At 64.1% G+C, this 20,020-nt stretch overlaps 1 protein-coding gene and 1 pseudogene across 4 annotated transcripts in view; both read right to left on the bottom strand.

Moving 5' to 3' along the window:
* Positions 1 to 18,790, bottom strand: part of CACNA2D2 (calcium voltage-gated channel auxiliary subunit alpha2delta 2) — a 115,447-nt gene extending 96,657 nt beyond the window's left edge. For 2 of the 3 annotated variants that reach the window (XM_080671721.1, XM_080671720.1), the window contains exon 1: positions 18,393 to 18,790. In XM_080671721.1, the coding sequence (XP_080527847.1) occupies positions 18,393 to 18,607 (215 nt within the window). In that variant the 5' untranslated portion in view covers positions 18,608 to 18,790. The remainder of the gene's footprint in view (positions 1 to 18,392) is intronic. The other variant, XM_080671722.1, reaches the window with a different exon arrangement.
* Positions 9,400 to 9,969, bottom strand: LOC308250034 (ran guanine nucleotide release factor-like; annotated as a pseudogene). Its single transcript has one exon. The product of its transcript is annotated as a ran guanine nucleotide release factor-like (transcript).
* Positions 18,791 to 20,020: the final 1,230 nt, after the last annotated feature.

The raw sequence follows: 20,020 nt of genomic DNA, 5'->3' as shown, positions 1-20,020 counted from the left end.
AGCCATTCACTGGTGGAGGGGACAGAATGCCCATCATAATCTTTCCTGGGACCATTATGTACAAGGACACCCCTACGGACGGACAAGCCGTGGCGCCGGCTTCCTTGCTTCGATCCTCAGGAAGACGCAAACGCCACCTTCCCGAACGTACAGACGAGGAAACTGAGGCAGAGACGGTAAGTGACCTGCCCAAGGTCACCCACCCAGGAACTGGTGGACACAGAACGCCACCCAAGGGGTGCACCTCTGCCCAACTATGCCTTCGGGGCGTCACCTTGGGAGCTTGAGACCGGCCACGGTGGGAATATTTACACATCGGCAAAGGCAGCCAATCACGGCCTCCCCTCCCCTCCCCTCCCCCAGAGAGCACAGCCCTGGTCCATGCCCAGGCTGCTGACTCCTTCCTAGTTCATCTGTCGGCCTTCGGTTCCAGGGTTCCACCAATAAAAGAAAATTAACTGGAAGACCGGGCACGGGTGTCAAGTTTTTATTTTGCTCAGACAACACATTATTATTATTATTATTATTATTATTATTATCACTATCATTTCATCAAAACAGGCTATTTCAACCCTAAAACATTTTTTCCGAAGAGCCAAATCTCAGGATAAAGTCCAGTTCGTACCCAAAACACACACTCACTCTCCCTCCCTCCATGCCGCTCTCCCTTCCTGTCCCCAACACACATATGCACACACATATATGCACACGAGTGCACGCACACACGTGCACAGCCTCCCCTCTCCCACCCCTCGGGCTGAGCAGCTCTACACTCTGCTGTGGGCTGCAGGGGCCGGCCCACCCAGGACACACACACCCTCCTGGACTCCCTGGGTCTGGCATGTGGGGCCTGATGGGTGGGCCCCGGCTGCACTGCCCATCACCTCCGTGCTCAGCACGCAAGTTATCGGATTATCCACCTACACCAAACCCAACCAGGAAAGCACTGTGTGTGCCTAGGAGTTTAAAAGACCATTCATTTCATCTTTAAAAAAAAATGTATTATATTGATTTATAGAGAGAGACAGAAACATCGTTGAGAGAGGAACATCATTGGTTGGCTGCCTCCTGCATGCACCCCTACCAGGGATAGAGCCCCGGTGTACCCCAATTGGGAATCGAACCAGTGACCTCTTGGCCCCTGGTCCACCCACCAACCTGAGCCGAGTCCTGGCCAGGCATCGTCGTCCTCACCCCAGCAGAAGGCAGGAGGGCTCTGGAAGGACCCACAGCCCCACTGGGTCGAAGGCCAACGGACCAAATCCTGCGGGGCTTCCACCAGCCTGGGCCCAGGTGCCTGCCTCCGCCAACACCCCCCGCATCCCCCCCCACCCCACCCCCGTCAGCCAGTGTGGCCACGGGCCACCCTCCCAGTGGCAGACCCACCTGCTGGCTCCTCACACCCGTGATGCTCCAGGCTCTTCACTGAGATGACACTGCTCATCCGCGAGTGTCTCTAAGTGCCAAATTAGCGAGACAGCACCGAGAGCAGGGCGGCGGCACGTGCAGCCCGAGCCGCAGCGGCACGGTGACTGCGGTGGGCCCGGCGCCGGGGCAGAGCCCAGCACCACCATGTCCTCCACGTGCCTCAAGCCAGGCGGGTCCGGGCACGGCACCCCCACTGCACAAATAAGAAACCGGGGGCCGGTGACAAGGATGGGTGCCGGGCCATATACTGAGAGAAGCCAGACCTGTGGTCCGGGCACCATCAGGGCCTCGGCCCCACCTTCCAGGACTGTGCCGTGTGACCTTGGACAGTTCTGCCCCCGGATCCCTGGCTTCGCTGTTTGTGAGCAGGGTACTAATGACCGGCTGAGTAGCGGCACGTCCACGTGGCCACCTTGACGGGCAGTGTTATTATTGGGCAGCCCCGAGGGGTAGCTCATTCAATCCAGCCCCCTCTACCCCGACCCCCAGCACTCAGGACATCTCCCAGGAACGCCTGCACTTGGGCGGAGGAGAGGGGGAGGGAGCGTGCAATGGAAAGGCGTCCCCCGCGGCTCCCCTCAACCCCCTGCTCCCTCGCTGAGAGGGGCCAGGAGTGGACGCAGGGCACAGTAAGAAGCTGACCCAGGGGCTGCGGGACCCCAGGCCTTAGTCTCCAGGGCAAGGTCAGAACCAAGGTGTGAGGGAAGAGGGAATGCCGCCTTCAGGCAAGGTGTGGGGTGAGGACCCCCTTTAGCAGGCAGAACCATGGAGACCCAGCTGGAAGGCTGGGGAGGCCCCTGGCCACGGGACAGAGCGCTCAGGGAGCGGCCTGCAGCTCTGAGGCCAGCTGCACAGGCCCCCACCCAGAGGGGAGGAGGACAGGAGGGGGGGGAGAAGATAGGAGAGGAGGAATGGGGGGGAGGGAAGGAGGTGGGGGGAGAAGGGGCAGAGAGGGACGGGGAGCGTGCGTGCAGATGCAGCAGCATAGATTAAACTGCTGCCAGTTGTTAATTTTATATGTGAAGTTGTTGATCAGAATGTGATTTAATTGTACAGTATAATCCAGGCTTTTGGAATAAATTATGCAGAAAACTCATCTATAATTAAACAAATCAAAAATCCAGAGACAGGTGACACGGCAGGTTCACCCTCAGAGGGCACGGGGAGGCGTGGGCGGCTGGACCCTGCAGAAGGGATGAGGGGGAGGGCGTGGGGGAGGGGGAGGCCAGGCAGGGGAGGCCCAGGGCCTGGTAGGGGCGAGGCCCTTGGGACCCCCAACCTCAGCCGCTGCACGCCTTCTCACTTCTCCCAAGAAGGCCTGCTGTAGGCTGCCTCTGCCAGGCAGGCTGCCTGGATAAACCCCCTTCCACTGGGGCTTAGGAGCAGTCTACGGCCCTCCTCCCCCCTTCCCCCGCCCCAAGGGTGGAACAGCAGGCGAAGGGGACGGGGTGTATGAAAGGGAAGGGGTGTATGAAGGGAAAGGGTGCACAGCAGGACAGCACTGGGTAGGGCAGGAGGGGGTGGCCACTGGGATAGCTAACAGGCCTCTCAAAAGGAATGTGCCCCAAACTGAGACCCTAACCTCCCTCTGGATCCTCACTCTCTCTCCATCCCCCCCTCACTCCTCACCCCTTCCCCGCTCAGCTGATGGCAGCTCCCTCTGTTCGGGCTAAAGCCTCAGGGTGGCCTGGAACCTGCCTTCACACTGTGCCGCTGCCTACCAGCTCCCGGCCCCAGCCCGCCCTGGGCCACCAGCATCTCTCAGGACACGTGAGTCATCAGCGCTGGCCTGTCCACCTCGCCCCCCACGTGAAGCCGCGCCTCTCCCCAAGCAGCGCTGACCTCCCCAACGCGTTACCCAGTGCCCGTGAGGCCTCCCCCACTGAGGCTGAGCCCGGAGGAGGCGGCTCCGGCTGCGCCGCCCAGTCGGGCGACCTCCGCACCCTGCCCAGCTGTGTGCGGGCAGGAGCAGGAGCAGGAGCGGGAGCGGGAGCGGGCAGGGGGGCGGTGCCGTGGAGGCCGGCGGACGCAGAGGCTGCCCTGGGGCAGGTCCAGGAGGCCCTCGCCTTCCCTGGCTCCTCTCGGATGAATTATTAAAGCTCATTTATGATGGGCCTGCCCGGGCCCGCGGTGTCCGTGCATAATTCATGGCGCTCCCAGGAGGGCCGGCGCCGGAGCAGCCACTTCCTCCCAGAAGCCAGAAGGAAGTGCGGGAAGGAGTGGCCCACCCGACGGTCCCCCCAGCGCTGTCACCTTTAGCGACGACGACGAGCAAGAGGAGTTCATGACCTAGCCGCGGCCTCCGCAGAGCAAAGCCAAGGATCCAGGCCAGGCACGCGGGGTATCAGAGCGGCTGGCTCCCCAGGCCAAGCCTCCTGCCCCAGTCTCTGACGCAGACAGATCGGGGGCCTTTGGGGGTCTGCAGCGCCCCCTTCTCTCCCACCCATTTTCCAGGCAGTCGGACACAGTGGAAACGTAACCCCCGCCCGGGCCCATTTAACACAGAGGTTCCGCCAGGCTGGCTCTCGGGACGTGGCTACCTGGACACAGGCCCCGGGTGCCCGCCAGGGGCCGTGATGGAGCCCCGCCCCCGCCTGGTCTCCGGGGCTGCCCTGGAGGGCGGAGGCACCTGTGAGGGTCACCAGGTTGAGTCAGGGAGGACCCAGGAGCTCCTGCAGCTGGACCCCCCCCCCCGACTGGCGGGGGCGAGATAGGCCATGGGCACGTGTCACCCAGCACTCTGGTCAGATCCTGTCATTCACACGTCCCCATGGCCCCTCCTGCACATCCTCCCCAGCCCCCAGCGTGAGTCAAATCCTCGCTGAGCCACAAATAGCCGTCCTCTGTGTGTATCCTCAACACAGCCTCCTGCCTCGAGGAGCACAGAGACCCCCCCCTTCAGGATGCAGGATCCTCTGATCCTCCTCAGGGCAGACCCCCCACCTCCCCACCCCCGTGGAGGCTGGCCGGCCACCTGAGGACAGCCAGGTAGCGAGGAGAGGTGGAGCAAAGGCCAGAACTCCATCCATCAGGGCCAGCTTGGCTCCTCCACCTTGTCAAGTCACCTACACCAGGACGTCTTCCTGGGTTTCTCTCACCCCCTCTCAAACCCACAGGCCTCACCCCACTATACCGACCCTTGCCTTAGGCTGGGGCTGCGGACTCGCCTGTCACCAAGCTCCCTACAGAGCTTAGCTTGCTGCCGGGTAAGAGAAGAGTTTTCCAGAAACACTTGGAATGCGATTTACTCAAACATCCTCCCCTCACCCATGTGGTCCCTGCCCTGCCACCTCCCTCTGCAGGGGACAGAGACTGGGAGGCAGGCCTGGGAAAGGGGGTCGAATCCAGCAGGTGGCAGAGCACAAGGAAGGGAAGTGGTGAGGCAGAGCCCCTACTGTGTGCTCGGCGTGTGGTTCCCCCTGAAGTCACACCGCACCTGGGCCAGGCGCAGACCCCTCAGGCCCACTTCATGGACGGACTCTGAGGTCCAGGGGGGAAAGCCACACGCCTGAGGCCACACAGCCAGTCCGTACCGAGCCAGGACTTGAACCCAAACAAGCATGGCTCCAGAGCCCTAGCCCTGTCCCCTAGGCCAGTGGTCGGCAAACTCATTAGTCAACAGAGCGGCAAACCGCGGCACTGCCCTAGGCCATTAAGTCTCCCCATTCCAAGGTGGACTCCAATAGCCAAGATTCAAATTGGGAAACAGGGTGCCGGTGAGGGCCACCCCTCATTTATGAGCTTTTCCAGGTGTGAGAAGGGGCCCCGCCCCACATCAGGATCCCCACTGCCTCCCCAAGCAAGCCAAGCTGGGTGCGATCGGGAAGTCCTTCCTTACACCCCCCGAGAGCTATGCTGCTGCGGGAATGTCTCAGCAATGCGGAGAAGACTCCCTTCCAACCCCCGCAGGAACCCGACCGGGTAGAGAAAGAATGCCCCTTCCTCCGAGATCTGCTTCTCGCTGGTGCCCGGCGGCTCAGAGGGAGCCCAGCTGAATGCCCATCGCATGCGATTGCAGGTTCCTCCTGGTGCGCGGTGGTGAGCCCCTGAGCGATGCAAACCCCTCCGAGGGCTGTGCGGGGCCCATGGCTGCAGCGAGGAAGGGGAGCCAGGGGCTGCCGCAGCAGCCATACCTCCTTCCGAGCCCCAGGCAGGTGCCGGGCCGACGGGAGCCACTGCCCGGTGAGCCTGGGTAGCCCTCGGGGCCGGCTCGAGGAGAGGCAGGCAGGCACACCCAGCAGGGCTTGTCACTGCCCAAACACTGCAGGTTTCCCCTGCTCCTGCACCTCCCCTACCACCTCATTCGTCATCATTCATTCATTCATCAGTCATTCATTCATTCACTCACCGGGGTATGAGCCGGGCTCCAGGCTGGCCCCTGGAGAGCAGGGCAGGTGTGGGCCTGCCCTCGGGAGCTTAGAATGCCAGCAGAGCAGACGTCTGACCTGATCCGGACTGAGGGGCAAAGGGAAGAGGGGAGTCCAGCGGGCATTGTGGGGTGGGATGTACATGAGGGGCCTGAACAGCCTCGGGGGCTGGCAGGCGCAGGTGGCACTGCAGAGCAGGGGGGCGAAGCCTGCCAGGGAGGTAGGTGCTCAGTCTCCATTCTCTCATCTGCTCCACAGACACCAGCCGGGGCCCATCCAACAGCCCTGTGCAGAGCCACTCCGCTAGGCAGCCCACCTCTCCCCCTGGACTTTGTAACTGTGCTCTGACCCCAGGGGTGGGGCAGCAGAGAGCTCTGAGCCTCAGCCCAGCACACACTAGTGCAGCCGTGGGCAAACTACGGCCCGCGGGCCGGATCCGGCTGTTCTATCCGGTTCTCTTGCTCTCCCCTCCGCTCCTTTACTTTGAATTTATATTCGTTCACACAAACACTCCATCCATGCTTTTGTTCCGGCCCTCCGGTCCAGTTTAAGAACCCATGGTGGCCCTCGAGTCAAAAAGTTTGCCCACCCCTTCACTAGAGGCTGAGGGTGATGTTAGTACGCTCCCCCCCCCTCCCCCCCCGGAGCTCCAGCAATAAGACCCTCCGGCCGCCACTCCAGCCACAGGTGCCCGCCCACAAGTGCAAAGCACTCACCATTTTCCTGGTAATTTTTGAAAGATATTGTCACCAAAGCATCATCTCTTGAGTACAGGGCCTGGCACACAGTAGGTGCTCAAAAAATGTTGGCTGAGTGACCGGATGCTCCATCCTCACAACATGGGAAACAGGACCCCATTTTAAAGGTTAGGAAAAGGGGGCACAGAATGACTCAAGGTCACCTAGGAGAGTCTCTTTATGACCCTGCTCCGCGCCCCCTCCATCACTGCCCCCTGGACCAGTATCTCTCGTGGGCAGCAGGGCGACAGGGAGGCCAACAGAGCCCACGGCTCCGGGTCCCACTACACGGCCCCATGAAGTGCCCACCCTTTTCCATCTTGGAGTAATGGCCTCCATATGCCACCGGTCTGGACACGCCTGTGAAATATACTTCCCCAGCGCTGGCTCCATGCAAATCACCCGGCTTAATGGCCCCTGGGATTGCCCCTGCTTCCCCTCCCCACCCGCTCTGTGCCGGGAAAACTCAGGGCTGCGGGGCCTCAGGCTGGGAGCCCCCCTCCCGTCATGAGCTGTGGGCAGCCCAAGGCATCCGGGTGCTAGGAGGCACTGGCCAGGGGTGCAGCGGCCTTGGGAGCATGTCAGCAAGAGAGGGAGGGGGCCTGCCTGGAGCTTGGGGAACCGGGGCTGGATCAAGCCGGGGCTGGATCAAGCCGGGCGAGCTTCTCCCCCACCCCACCCCTGCCCCTTGTCCTTGCCCCCCCCATCAGTGGCTCACCCTCTCCTCAGAGCCTCCTCCACCCGGAGTGTGGAGGCCCAGGACCACGGGAATGGTGGGGACCCCGAGAGCGCCCGTCAGAAATCAGGCTGGAGAGGAGTCTGCCCCACCCCCACCCCATGCTTCTGGGAGCACCAGCCAGGCATGGTGATTCCCTCCTCAGCCTCACTCCATTTCTTCTTCACTGAGGAGCCCCCAGACCGGGAGCTCCCCAGAGCCGGCCCGGCACACAGCTAAGTGAGGTGTGGGAATAAGGTGGTCAGTTGACAAGCCCCTCAGTCAGCGTGTCCAGGGAGCCCAGGTGCCCCCCGGTCCGTGAGAAAGCCAGCAGCCCCCGTGAAGCCACCCTCTGCGGACCTCAGCCTGCTGCACGGCAGCCTTGTGGAGGGACAGGCGTGACGGAAAAGCGGGAAGGGCGGAGGCACCCGAGGTCCTGTGGTCGGGGTGGGGGGCTGCTTGGAGGAGGCGAGGTGCAGAAGGGCTGTGTGAGGCCGTGGCTGCTGCTCGGATCCCAGTGTTGGGTGTGCACGCTGCCTCCCCCTCTCCCCAGCTGTGTGACTCCAGCATCACTCAGCCCTGCTGCCTCAGTTTTCCCTATCTGTGAAATGGGAATAAACATGGACCAATTTCATTGGACAGCACACGTGAGGGTCCAGCTCCCTGATGGATGATGTGGTTAAAATAGCTACTTCTGGCCCAGACCGGTTTGGCTCAGTGGATAGAGCGTCGGCCTGCGGACTGAAGGGTCCCGGGTTCGATTCCGGTCAAGGGCATGTACCTGGGTTGCGGGCACATCCCCAGTGGGAGGTGTGCAGGAGGCAGCTGATCAATGTTTCTCTCTCATCGATGTTTCTAGCTCTCTATCCCTCTCCCTTCCTCTCTGTAAAATATCAATAAAATATATTTTTAAAAAAATAGCTACTTCCGGTACCCATTTTCCCTCCAGCATGGACACCCTCGCTTCCCTTCCCCTCCCACCTTCCTCCTCGGCCCCACCCCCACGTGCAGATCTCTTGTCTATACAGACACTGCCTGCCCCTTCCCCACCACTCCCCCGAGTGCTTGCCAACAAAACCCAAGTCTGCAAGCATCTCCCACCGCCAGCCCCAAGGTGACCCATCCTTAGCTCAAGGGTGAACCCTGATTAGCCTGAGCCGATCACAGAGCACCTTCAGTGATTGGCTTAGAGTGGACATGTGACCCAGCGCTAGCCAATGAGGTGTGAGGGAAAGTTGGCGAGCGGCTTCTTGGTGAGGTTCCTCTTCAGAGGAACCCGGAGGAAACACCTCCTCTTTGATGCTAACGTCTGCTGCCCGGGATGCCTGGAGCTGTGGCCGCCATCTCGTTGCCGGGAGGGTGTCAGCAAGGACAGACAGACAGACACGACAGGTGCGGCAGCCAGGCGAGGGCAGGCGCGGGCTTGTCCCTTCATGACAGCGCCCACCGCTGGGCTCCCTGTCGGAGGGTGAGCAATGGTCACCTGTGGTTGCCCAGGTGCACACCGAAGCAGCCGCCTTTCCTTGCAGCCAAACGCACTCTTCAGACCGCTTTCAAGGGGGCGGTAGTGAGCTCAATGCCAGCTCCTGGGAAGCCCCTGGGAACGGGGCCGAGGTGGGCGAGAGGCACAGCACAGGGCGTGGGAGAGGCCCGCGGGGGAGGGCGCCAGAGGAGGCCGGCCGGGCGAGGGACCCGGCGAGCAGGGCAGGAGGGCAGAGGCCAGAGGGCCGCTAGGACCTGCAGGTGGTCAGCCTGGCCGGGGCCCGGCTATGTCCAGGGCCCGTGGCCAGAGACCAGCGTGCCGGGCTGAGAAGCAGGGCTCCGCCCAGGGCAGGCTTCTGGGGTGCAAGGTCCCAGCGCACGCTCCATGGGAGACACTGCAGCATGGCTGGGGGGCCGGGAAGGCCTGAGCTCCGGGGAGAAGGGGACACCCTCTGGGAGCGCCCGCAGCACAGGGCCTGTTCTGCAGCTCCTTCCTCTTTTCTTTTCTTTTTTTTTGGGGGGGGGCGTTATAAAGCAAGTTTATTTCTGCAGAGAGGTGTCTTATGTTGATACACAGGGAAGGAATTTGGGGAATATATCCAACCCTTTGTTCCCCTTGCAGAATGGGGTCCCCAAGTCTTCCGCAGCATCGCGTAGCATTTCAGCATCGTTACTGGGGACCAAAGATGTTGGGATCACGAAGAGTCAGACTGGTCACCAGCTGTTCAAAGTCACCCAGGCTCCAGGGTGGAAGTGACAGAGTTTCAGGGTCAAGAGATGACCTATTGTCGGGGGGCGGGGGGGGGGGCTGATTGAAGGTGAGCAGGAGATCAGTCTGGTACTGAGTCAGCCTCAGCAAGGCCTGGAGCAGTCACGTCCTTTGCTCCCCGGTTCTCTTTAGCTACCTGCTGCTTGCCCGAGAGGACCCAGGCTTCTTCACAGCAGCCCCTCAGGGCCAGATTCTCCAAAAGGAGGGGCTGCACAGCCTCCACTTGAACAGTCCTAGCCCCCTGCACCCCACCAACGTCCTCAGAGTGGTACTGCGCGGCCTCCTCTCCCCACGCGTGGGCCTGCAGCTCTCGAGTTCCACGATCAGGCTCCGGTCCGTCACGCGGTGGCAAAGAACTTCTTGGTTGTCCAGGACCGGCCGGAGGTCGCTTACGTCAATGGCCCCGGGAGGGAGCGTGGTGGAGAAGGCGCCCCCAAACAGTGGATAGCCTTGCGTGGGCTCCATGGGCCAGGGACTAGAGAGATTTTTAAAAAAGGCTCCTTCCTCTTTTCTGAGATGAAGCCGGGCGGGCTGGGGCGGGCTGTGCGCTGCTCGGCGGGAACGGGTGGCAGCACCAGGCCTGACCTTTAAGGCCTCAAACGCAGCGTTCCAGGCGGCGCCGGGAGCACGCGGCTGCAGGCGAAGTGATTAAGGCTTAAATGCCACGTCAGCCTGGAGACACGCAGCCGAGCAGGCCTCCCGCCACCTCAGGGGGCGCTGGCCCGCTCCTGCCCGCCCGGGGCGACGCGGCTGTCCTTTCCGAGGCTGCCCGAGAGCCTGGCGACCGGGAACCCGCACGAGGGCATGGCGGGAGCCGGGCCGCACGGCATGGGCTCCTGGCTCTGCAGGGTTTGCAGGAGAGGTCTCCATGCTCCCACACCCCGATTCTCCCACGCCCCGGGGTAGGAGGCGTTTGTTTACGGGAACCAGATGTGCACCCAGGGGTGCAGAGCAGGATGGCACCTAGAGCAGCCTGTGCTGAGCACGGGGACTGGGTCCTGCCCCCCCGCGCCCCACCCCCGCCAGTGCGTGCAGCCAGCAGTAATACCCCTGAAGGCTCCTTTCCGCCACCACAGGCCTCAGCTTCCCTGTCTCACAATGGAGGTATCGGGGTCCCATCTGTGGCTGGGATATGTCCTTCCCAAGTCAGGGACCATGCAAGGCCCACAGTGCCTGAGGGAGGTGGCCCCACCCACGCTCCCTGCCCCCACAGGAACCCTCCCGGGCCCTCGGGCTCCCAAGCCCTTCTCAGCCCCTTCTGTCCTTTGCAGAAACCCCTCCCAAAATGCCAAGGACCCTGGGCTATCCCGGCACCGCCAACACATGAGGATGCCAGGAAAGCAAACGCAGTCCCTCAGACAGCAGAACCCCTCAGCCCAGGGCCCAGGCAGCAGTCCCAAGGGCCAGCGCCCAGCACAGGACCCTCAGACAGCCCTGCTCATAAAGACCAGGGACAGAAACTCACCTGAAAGGAAGTGTCTTCACCAGACCGCCCCCCCCCCCCCATAGAGGAACATGCGGGGATCATCGAGCGAAGTTTTGCACCCCAAATCGCCTGCAGCTACTGCACAAATGCCTTGCTGAGGGGCCCAAACCTGCAGCAGACGCCCAGGGATACCTGCCTCCCTTCGCTCTGCGTGCAGAGGACAAGCGCCCATTCGCAGAGGGAGAACCGCCAGCCCAAGGTCACACGGCAAGGTTCCCACTGCCAGCCCGGACCCCCCCCCCCTCCGGTTCCCCACGGGGAAGGGCTATGGCAAAGATCCTTTGCCTCAGGAAGAACACACCACACTTCTGAGGCCCAAGCCTCCCCGAGCATCTCAATACGATTCAACTTGCAAATATCTGGATGACAAGGACGCAGCCCGTGTGTTTCCCTGCAGACTGTCAGCGAGCCAGTTGGTAGATGATCAAACTTTCCAGCTCAGCCATAACTCAGGCTGTTTCTGACATAAAAGTTTGCAAAACACCGGCCTTACCAACCAGGCGGGTTCATTGCTCACTGTCAGCACTTGCCCGGCCAAGCCCTGGCACTAAACGCACAGGCAGGTGCAGAAGGTGGGCCCTGGGCGCGTGCTGGGGGCAGAGATAAACTGTGCGCATGCCCCCACACACAGATGTGCGCACAGGCGTAAGCACACACCCGCACCCGCATTCATATGCACACACACCTACACCTGAGCACGCACGAACACGCACACCTGCACAGACACAAACAACACGCAAGCATGCACACACGGGCACACACTTTCACGCACATGCACACGGGCACACAAGCATGTCTTCCTATACAAACGGACATTCGCACACGTGTACAGACATGAACACATCTAACACATGTGAACAAAAACGTAAGAGCACACACGTGTAGACACTTCCACACACAAGCTGACATGTGTGCACAGGCCCAGGAAAGGGCCACGCACAAGAGAAAAGACCCGGAGACCACAACTGAGTCTCAGGCGCTCCGAGGGCCTGGCTGTGTGGTGGGTGCCGTGGGCCATGGGACGGGTGGCTGGCACTCGGGGTGCAGGCCCAGCTGGACTGAGGACGCTCCTGGACCCAGTCAGGGCCCGTGTGCCCTCATCACCCCTCTGGGGCCAGGCCCATCCCTCAGGCCCTGTCATACCCCCACCCTCTGAGGCAACACCATCGAGGGAATTCTGCTGGAGATGAGGCCCCGAGACCAGAGAGGCTGAGGAAGTCACCAAGGTCGCACAGCTGGTGGGAGGCGCGGGCCAGCCTCGGTGTGTGCCCAGAGGGGGGCTCCCTCAGAAAGGTCTGGCCAGGAGGGAAGGAAGGCATCGAGGCGGGAGCACGGGCCCAGGGTGCACGCAGGGAAGACAGGCAGAGGGAGTGACCCCCCCACCCACTCCCCCACTCCTTCCCCCTTTATTTCAGGAGCCTTTCCCAAGCTGGGGCGGGGGGGGGGGGAGACGGTTTAATGATCATCAGGAAAGCCTTCCTGTGCCCCCCTCTCTGCTAAACAATTAGGCTGATCGGAGCTCAAAGTGGGTCAGGCCACGAAGCAGCTTCCAGGCACCCGAAGAGTAGCCAGAGGCCGGGATGGGAGGTGCGGGCTCCTCACACGGAGGAGCTGAGGCCCATCGGGGCTGGGGGTCCGCGTGGAGAGGAGCGGGGCGAGCCTGGGCCTGCCCGCTCAGTCACAGGGCCCTGGAGGAGAGGACGCTGAGGCCTGGGGGAGGGCCCTGTCCAAGGTCCCCACCACACTGCCCAGCCAGAGGAGAGGACTGGGCTGAGACTGCCTTTGACAAAGGGCCCCCAGCACCAGGCCAGCCCACGGTGGGGACTCCTAGGTCCCTCATGTGAGGATTCCCCCCCCCCGCCCCCACCCATCCCAACAAGACCAGGTCTCCTACTCGGTGAGGCCCCACCCCACAGGCCCAGTCACCAGCACCAGCAGCGGCCACGGACCCCAGAAGGCGGGGGCCCAGTGGGGTAGGAGGAGGACTAGGTGGTCCATGAGCAGGACCAGGGCCGGGGACACTAAACCAATGGCCTGAGCCCCGCAGTGCCAGGTCGGGGCGTCGGGCTCAGCTTTGTGGGCGTGAAGGACAGCATCCTGGACTCCTTGAGCCCCAAGAGATCCTGTGGGGACCGGGCAAGTCCCGCGGGGGCACCTGGTCTGCGCCTGTCCCGCCAACTCCCCTCCCTCAGCCACGGGCAGCGCGTGTGGCCCCTCAGGTTACACAGGACGACAGGGGAAGAGGCAAAAGCCACACGTGCCCCTCCCTCTGGGAACAGGCATATGGATTCCTCGGCTTCTCGCAGCTCCAGAAGAAAAACCTCAACCTGACACGAGGCTGGAGGCCCTCAGGTGGCGGAGGCCCATGGCCAGCCGTGGGAGGGCCCCCATCCTTGCCTTTAGGGTACCCTGGGCCCCGGGGCGCCCTCCCAGGCCTGAGGGCCCGGGCCCATCACTTAAAGACACAGGCCACCAGTTCTAGAGGCAGATCTGGAGCCTGGAGGCCTGAGAGGACAGCCGCAGGGAGGTGGGGAGCCGCTGGGAGGTGCTAGGAGGGAAGGAGAAGGAGACCCCACCGACCGACGACAGGACGCTGCCAGACAGGGCCCGTGCCCCGCCCCCCCACGCCGCCCGCTTCGACTCCCAGAACTCCAGCTGCCCCTTGAAGAGTCTCCTGCCCAGGAGAACCTGGTTCCCAGCCTCCCCCCCAGCCCCCCCACCCCCCCACCCCCGCCGCCCCGGCCCCACCTGTCCAGGTAGCATGACACCCAAGTCTATAAGGACCGAGTTCTCTGCGGCCTCTCGGGTCCGACGGAAACGCCCGGGACTAGAGGATCCGGCCCAGGTTTCCATGACCCACTCCACCCCTACCCTGTGCATCACCCTAGAGAGCCGTGGGCAAACTATGGCCCGCGGGCTGGATCCGGCTGTTCTATCCGGTTCTCTTGCTCTCCCCTCCGCTCCTTTACTTTGAATTTATATTAGTTCACACAAACACTCCATCCATGCTTTTGTTCCGGCCCTCCGGTCCAGTTTAAGAACCCATGGTGGCCCTCGAGTCAAAAAGTTTGCCCACCCCTGCCCTAGAGCCTGGGGGAGATGGCACCGCGGCCGCTCGAGACAGAGTCTCTGCTGCCCACGCCCATGCCAGGCGGGCCTGGCCCATGATCGCCTGCGCACGCGGATGGGGACGGAGGAGGGAGGACACAGGGCCTTGAGGACACGGCTCCGGGCAGCCACGGGCGGAGGAAGGCCCCTCAGAAGGCAGAGCCGGAGCAGCAAGGTCACAGCTGGGAGGCCTGCATGGGCCTCTCGCATCGGCCTCTTCATTCCCTCCTGCAGACCGAGGGGTGAGCTTCCACTGCCCACTTCCTGGGCCCACTGCGCCCTCAGCTACGTGCCAGAGCAGTCCTCACCCCGCAGCTGTGGGGCACTGGGCAGGTCCCCATATGGGGATGGGCAGGACCCTGGGTTCTGAGGTTAAGGGGCCTGGCCTGGGCTACGTGAGGGGAGGTCGCCATTGGCCTGGCGACGGCCCCCCCAGTCAGGAGAGGGAGGGAGGGAGGTGGCCTGCCCGCCTCTCGTCACCTCAAGGAGCTGACATCCCATGTGGATGGGCACAGCCTGAGCGAGCGGCACGGCCCAAGGCATCCTGGTGGGTGGGGGCCCATCAGGCTGTGGGTGGCATCAGGGCCTGATGCTAATGTGACCGTAGCCGCCACGGCGCTCACACTCTGAGCCCGCCCTGCCCACCAGGGGCCACACCCTCTCCCATTAATTCTGACCCCCGGTATCTAAAGCACTTCTGGTATCTCAGTCGGGGAAACTGAGGCAAGATCACCCCAACGGAGAGGGTCGGCTCTAAGACCAAAGCATGAGCCCGCGGGGCCTGCCCGACACCCAGCATGCCCCAAACTGCCTCCTCCCGGGAGCTGGCCGGCCCGCCCGCCCACCCACCTGTGCAGGCAGAGGGGAGGAGGCTCTCAGCACAGACCCGCTCATTCCACACGTGACTCGTCTCTCCTTGGGGACACCAGTGTGACTAAGAACCCAGAGTGAGACTCGCCGCAGACGAGGCGGGAACTCGCCTTAAAAAGGGCTCTCCCTCCCGTCTCCGGGGTTAGCCTGGACAGCTGGCCAGAAGAGGCACCCCATAAAGGTGGGGCACAGGGGGAGCAGCAGCCCAGGGTCCCCCCAAACCCTCAACCCCGGGAGGGATGTGAGCCCTGGCAGCTCTGCACATCTCCACGTCTTGCCCCCCCCCCCCGGAAAAGCTGCGGCGGGTTGTTGGGGAGACGGGGACCCAGATGTGTGACGCCGCCTCCCTCTCACGGGAGAGCCACGGGGAGGTGCAGAGGCCCAGACAGACACACGTCACCCACCATTAACCGCAGCTAGACGGACGCATGCTCGGTCGAGGTACTCAGAAGGAGCGCACTCCCCAGCTGTCATTCATCTGCTGGGGCATCCAGACCCCCAGGCTCCTCTCTGCCCCTCACCCATGCCCACTCACACCCAGAGGAAGGCAGGCGCTGGCTGGCACCATCCAAGGCAGCTCAGCCGGGTGCTTCCCCCAGCTCTCAGCTGGGGCCCCGAGGAGCAGGGGCCAGAGAGACCCAGGGGACAGGGACAGAGGTCCCAGAGAGGTGACAGGAGAGGCGGGCAGGGCAGGGTGGGCAGAGAGATGAAAGGGACCAGCCAAAAAGCGCAGGGCGGTGAGAACAGATGAGAGACCCGAAGGAGGAGGCCGGGAGGGCAGGAGGCCGACGGGACTGGGGGAGGAAGGAGACAAGGAGAGGCAAAGCAGCGAGGCCGCCCTCAGCCAGCGGCGCCGTCACGCCATCGCGCCACCTGCCACCACGCGGGGCTGAGCAGAACTGGGAGCAGGAGGAAGCCGTGACCAGCGTGTGTGCCGATTCCGCCTCAGCCACCCCACTCCCGGCCTCACGCGTGCAGGGATGTACACGCGTGCAGGGATGTACACGCGTGCCCTTGTGCCCAGGTGGCCGCCTCCTTGTTGGAAACCCTGATCCAGGTCCAAGTGGGGTGACAGAGCCCCCTCAAAACCAAAGCCCGGTCCTCTCTCCAGCGCTGATGCCTCTGCCCTCCCCCTCGGCGGCAGCCTCGGTCCGCTTCGCCCGGTGGGCACGGAGCCACACGCCTGCCGGAGCGAGGACAGCAATGACGGCCACCAGACCCGAGCCCGCACTTGCTTAAAGCCCAGCAGCTTGAGAAGCTGGGCCGTCGCACTGCCAGACACTAATGAGGACGTGACTTCCCATCTGGGGCCTCTCCACGGAGGGCTGTCCCCCAGGGCCACGAGGCTGGGTCCCACCTCCCACCTCAGAAAGCCACCTGTGTCATCTCATCCCGGCCGGCCACGCTGACCCTGGAGCGTTCAGGGCGGCCACCCCCACCCCCCAACCCCCAGCAGCCTCGGCCCTCTCTGTCCGTTCAACGAAAGCCCCAACTCCACCCAGCCGTGGTGGCCATGAGGAACGGGGGCGGGGACGGGAGGGCCTTCTCCCCCTCCTCCCCTTCCTCCCTCCAAGGATCCGTGGGCATCACATCGGCAGGACCAGGGCGGCTGAAGGGCGCTGGCTGTCACGGTCAAACCCTGTGTCGTCACACCGTTCGTCACCTCCCCCTGGACCCTCAGAGCCGCACAGCCCTCACCCTACCCCCACCTCGTCCTCTAATTATGGTTTCCAAGACGTGTCCCAAACCCTCAAATTAGCTCCGACTCCATCTCCAAGAGAAGAGCGTCCAGCTGGAAATTACCCCCGATGCCATCACCCCCGCCTCCCCGTCTCCTTGCTGGGGACCGAGGGACAGGTGTCCGCTCCTGCCAGGGTCTCACACTGTCCTTCCCGGGGAGACCCCTGTAGGCCCCGCAGCCAGCTGACCCGCTGCAGGTTGGAGGGAGAGGGAGTGAGGGGGGAAGAGGCGGAAAGAGGCGTCTGTGTAAACCTTCACGGAGGATCTGTGAAGCCGCCAGGGCTCGGCTTGGAGGGGGAAGGAACAACAAAAACCATGCTTTCGCTCTTGTTTTCAACATCGTGGCTGAAGTCCATTTCCTTCCCAGCAAATGAAAGGCAAAAACGCACCCATAAGCCCTGAACTTCCACACGATTCTCTTCTCCCTGCGCACCCCTCCTCCCCGCTCCACACACACACACACACACACACACGAAAAATCCAGACAGTTGACAGAGGACACGTCCGTGCGGCACCTGTAATTTGCCAACTGATCACCCGCCTGAGCACAGCCAGGCTGAGCAAGGAGAGCGAGGGCAGGAGGAAGAGAGGGTGGGAGCGCCCCTTGTCTGGGAGACCTGCAGGCTGGCGGCGGCAGGTTCGAAGCAGGACCTGTCCTCCCCGGGGGACTGGTCTCACGAGGCACAGCCAGCCTCTCCCCTTCCCTGAGGCCAGACCCTTCCCCTACCAGCCAGACTACTCATTTTCCAGATCCTCCGCGGCTTCTGGCGAAGGAGACCAGGACAGGTGGCTCCCCGGGGAGCAGAGAGACAGATAACAGGCAGCAAGGTGGTTGCTGTGACCCAAAGCCAATAGGGGCAAGGGCTGTCTGGGCGCTGACACAGGCTGGGGCATGGTGCCCACAGAAACAGCTGCCGTCCTAAAGGCCACATGCCCTGAATGCCCACTCCCAGCCCAGGCTCATCTGGCCCCGGCTCACCAGAAGGGAGGAAGCGGAGTTTGCGGCTCCTGGGCAGGGAGAGAGACGCCGAAGGGCCAGGAAAAGGGCAGGAGCGGGCAGGCCCCGGAGATGCGATTTTCCTGCTGGGGCCGCAGCAGGGGTCCCTCCCCGCCATTCACCGTCTGCCCCCACCCGGGAACCTGCGCCTCCCAATTGGGCTCAACAGGGCACCCTTCCCCCAGGTGCAGTGGGGCGGCCAAGAATAGAGGACCCTGAGCCACCACCAGGCGCCCACATTCTCTGCATCCGGCCCCCCTCCAAGGAAAAAGCCACGGAAGACAGGTGTGGGGTGCCCCGCGCCTCTGACTCGAGAGCGCCAGGTTCCCACCCAGGAGGCAGGGGTCGCGCCGCCCCCTCACCCAAGCCCAGGTCTCCTTCTCGCCGGGACCGTGGCAAGGGAACCAGCTGGCCAGCTCGGACCCCCACCCCATCCCCGGCTGGGAGATCTGGCGCTGCTCCGTTCGGCGGGGTGCGGGGGGTGGGGTGGGGCGGCGGAGGGGGGGGAGAAGAGGCACCGCGGGGAAGTTTCGCGACGCAGCCACCAGCGCCGGGACGCGGCTGCCCGCCCTCTGGGCTTGGGGCTGTCATCCCGGGCGCAGCGGGCAGCGGACTCGGTGCCGCCGCCGCTGCGGGGCGCGGGGGGACGGGCGCGGCGGGGGCGGAGGGCGCGGGGCGGCCGAGGCCACTTACGTGTGCTGCTGCGGGAAGCTGTAGGCTGAGGCGCCGGGGGCGGCGAGCAGCGGCAGCAGCAGCAGCGGCGGCAGGAGCAGCAGCAGCAGGCGCGGGGGCTCGCACGCGGGGCGCGGGGCGCCGGGGCCGGGCCGGGGGCCGCGGCGGGGCCGGGACAGCGCGGCCCGCGCGGGGCCGGGCCGGGAGGCGCCGCAGGTCCGAGCCGGCACCGCCATGTTTCCATTCAAGACGCGGCGCCGCGGGGAGGGGGGCGCGGGCGGCGGGCGCTCTCGGCCTCTCCTCCGCCTCCTCGCGCGGGACCTCGGGCTGCACGGGCCGCGGCGCCTCTGCGGGCTGCCGGGTGCGCCGCGATGTGTCCGCCGCGCGGGCTCCTGGCGCTCTGAGCGCTCGCCCGGGACCGGCGCTCAAATAGCTGCGGCCGCCAACCCGCCGGCGCCGCCCTCCTCCCGCCGGCCCGCCCCCGCGCGCCCCCGCCGCGGCCACGCGCCCGCCCGTGCCCGCGCGGCCCTCGTCCCCGCCAGCCCCGCGCTGCCCCGCTGGCCCGCGGCGCCTACGCAGCCCTTCCGAGGGCTCGACCTTCAGCCGCGGGAGGCCGGAGGCAGCGGTCCGGGGGGATGGCAGCCTGCAGCCGGGACGGAGTGCGCAGCGGCTCGCCCTCACCCCCGTGGCTGCAGCCGCCTTCCAGGGTCCTCGAGGGGAAACGGGGCTGGCCCGTGGCAGAAGGAAAGGGCCCAGTCTCCTTGCTCCCTGCGCGGGGACCTGGGTCCCACGCGCCGCTGTGCGGGCTGAGAATGCAGGGCGCAGCCCTCTGCAGCCACTGGTGTCAGTTCCCGGGCTCAGCAGGCGCTGCGTGGACTGCCCCAGCCCCAGCCCCAGCCCCGGTGGGTGTGCTCGGCCTCTGCTTAGCCTCGTCCAGCAGCGCTGGCAGGCGCCCCCCCACCCCCTGCACAGAACTCTGATGTCCTGGAGGCGCTGGGAGAAGGCCGGAGGCTGCTGTCAATTCTTCCCCTCCGGCCTGCGGGCCTCAGAGCCTCAGCTTCCCCCTGGTGAATGCCTGTGTGGGTTCCCACCCCCTTTCCAGGATGAAGTGAGAATGGGAGCCAACTGCTGGGTAAACCCAAGCACTCGTGGTTGGGGAAAGGGAGCACCCCCCAAGGTCCCCGCCAAGGTGCCCCTGGTGCAGAGAGGGTATGAGAATGCTCCTTGCCAGCTGGGCATGGGGCCAGACCCTCTGAGCAGGAACTACCCACAGACTCTGCTTAACACGAGGAGTGAGGGACGGAGACCACCCCCAATGCTCCCTGGGTGAGGGGCCATCACCCACTCACAGTGGCCTCCAGAGGACTTGCCGTTGAGGAGACAAGCGTGGTGGCCCCAGGACTGAGGAGGGCGGGGCCAGGTCTCGGACAGCCTCCACTGGCTCCCGCTCCCACTGGGCTGTTCCCTCCTCCTCTCCTGGCCTGATGAGCCTCAGGGGCCAGACAGGTTTGTCCTCAGCCCCAAAGTACGAGGCCCCCCGGAACATTATCAGAGGAAGGCAGGGCCCTGGGCCCCACACCTCTGACAGGCCTGGGGTCTAGTGAACAGGAGGGGCTGCTGGGTCCTGGGAGGCCCAGCCCCGCCGGCTC

This window comes from Plecotus auritus, assembly GCF_963455305.1.
Source record: "Plecotus auritus genome assembly, chromosome: 6".
Taxonomy (NCBI): Eukaryota; Metazoa; Chordata; class Mammalia; order Chiroptera; family Vespertilionidae; genus Plecotus; species Plecotus auritus.
The sequence above is the reverse complement of the archived record's forward strand: the minus strand, read 5'-3'. Positions and strand labels throughout refer to the sequence as shown.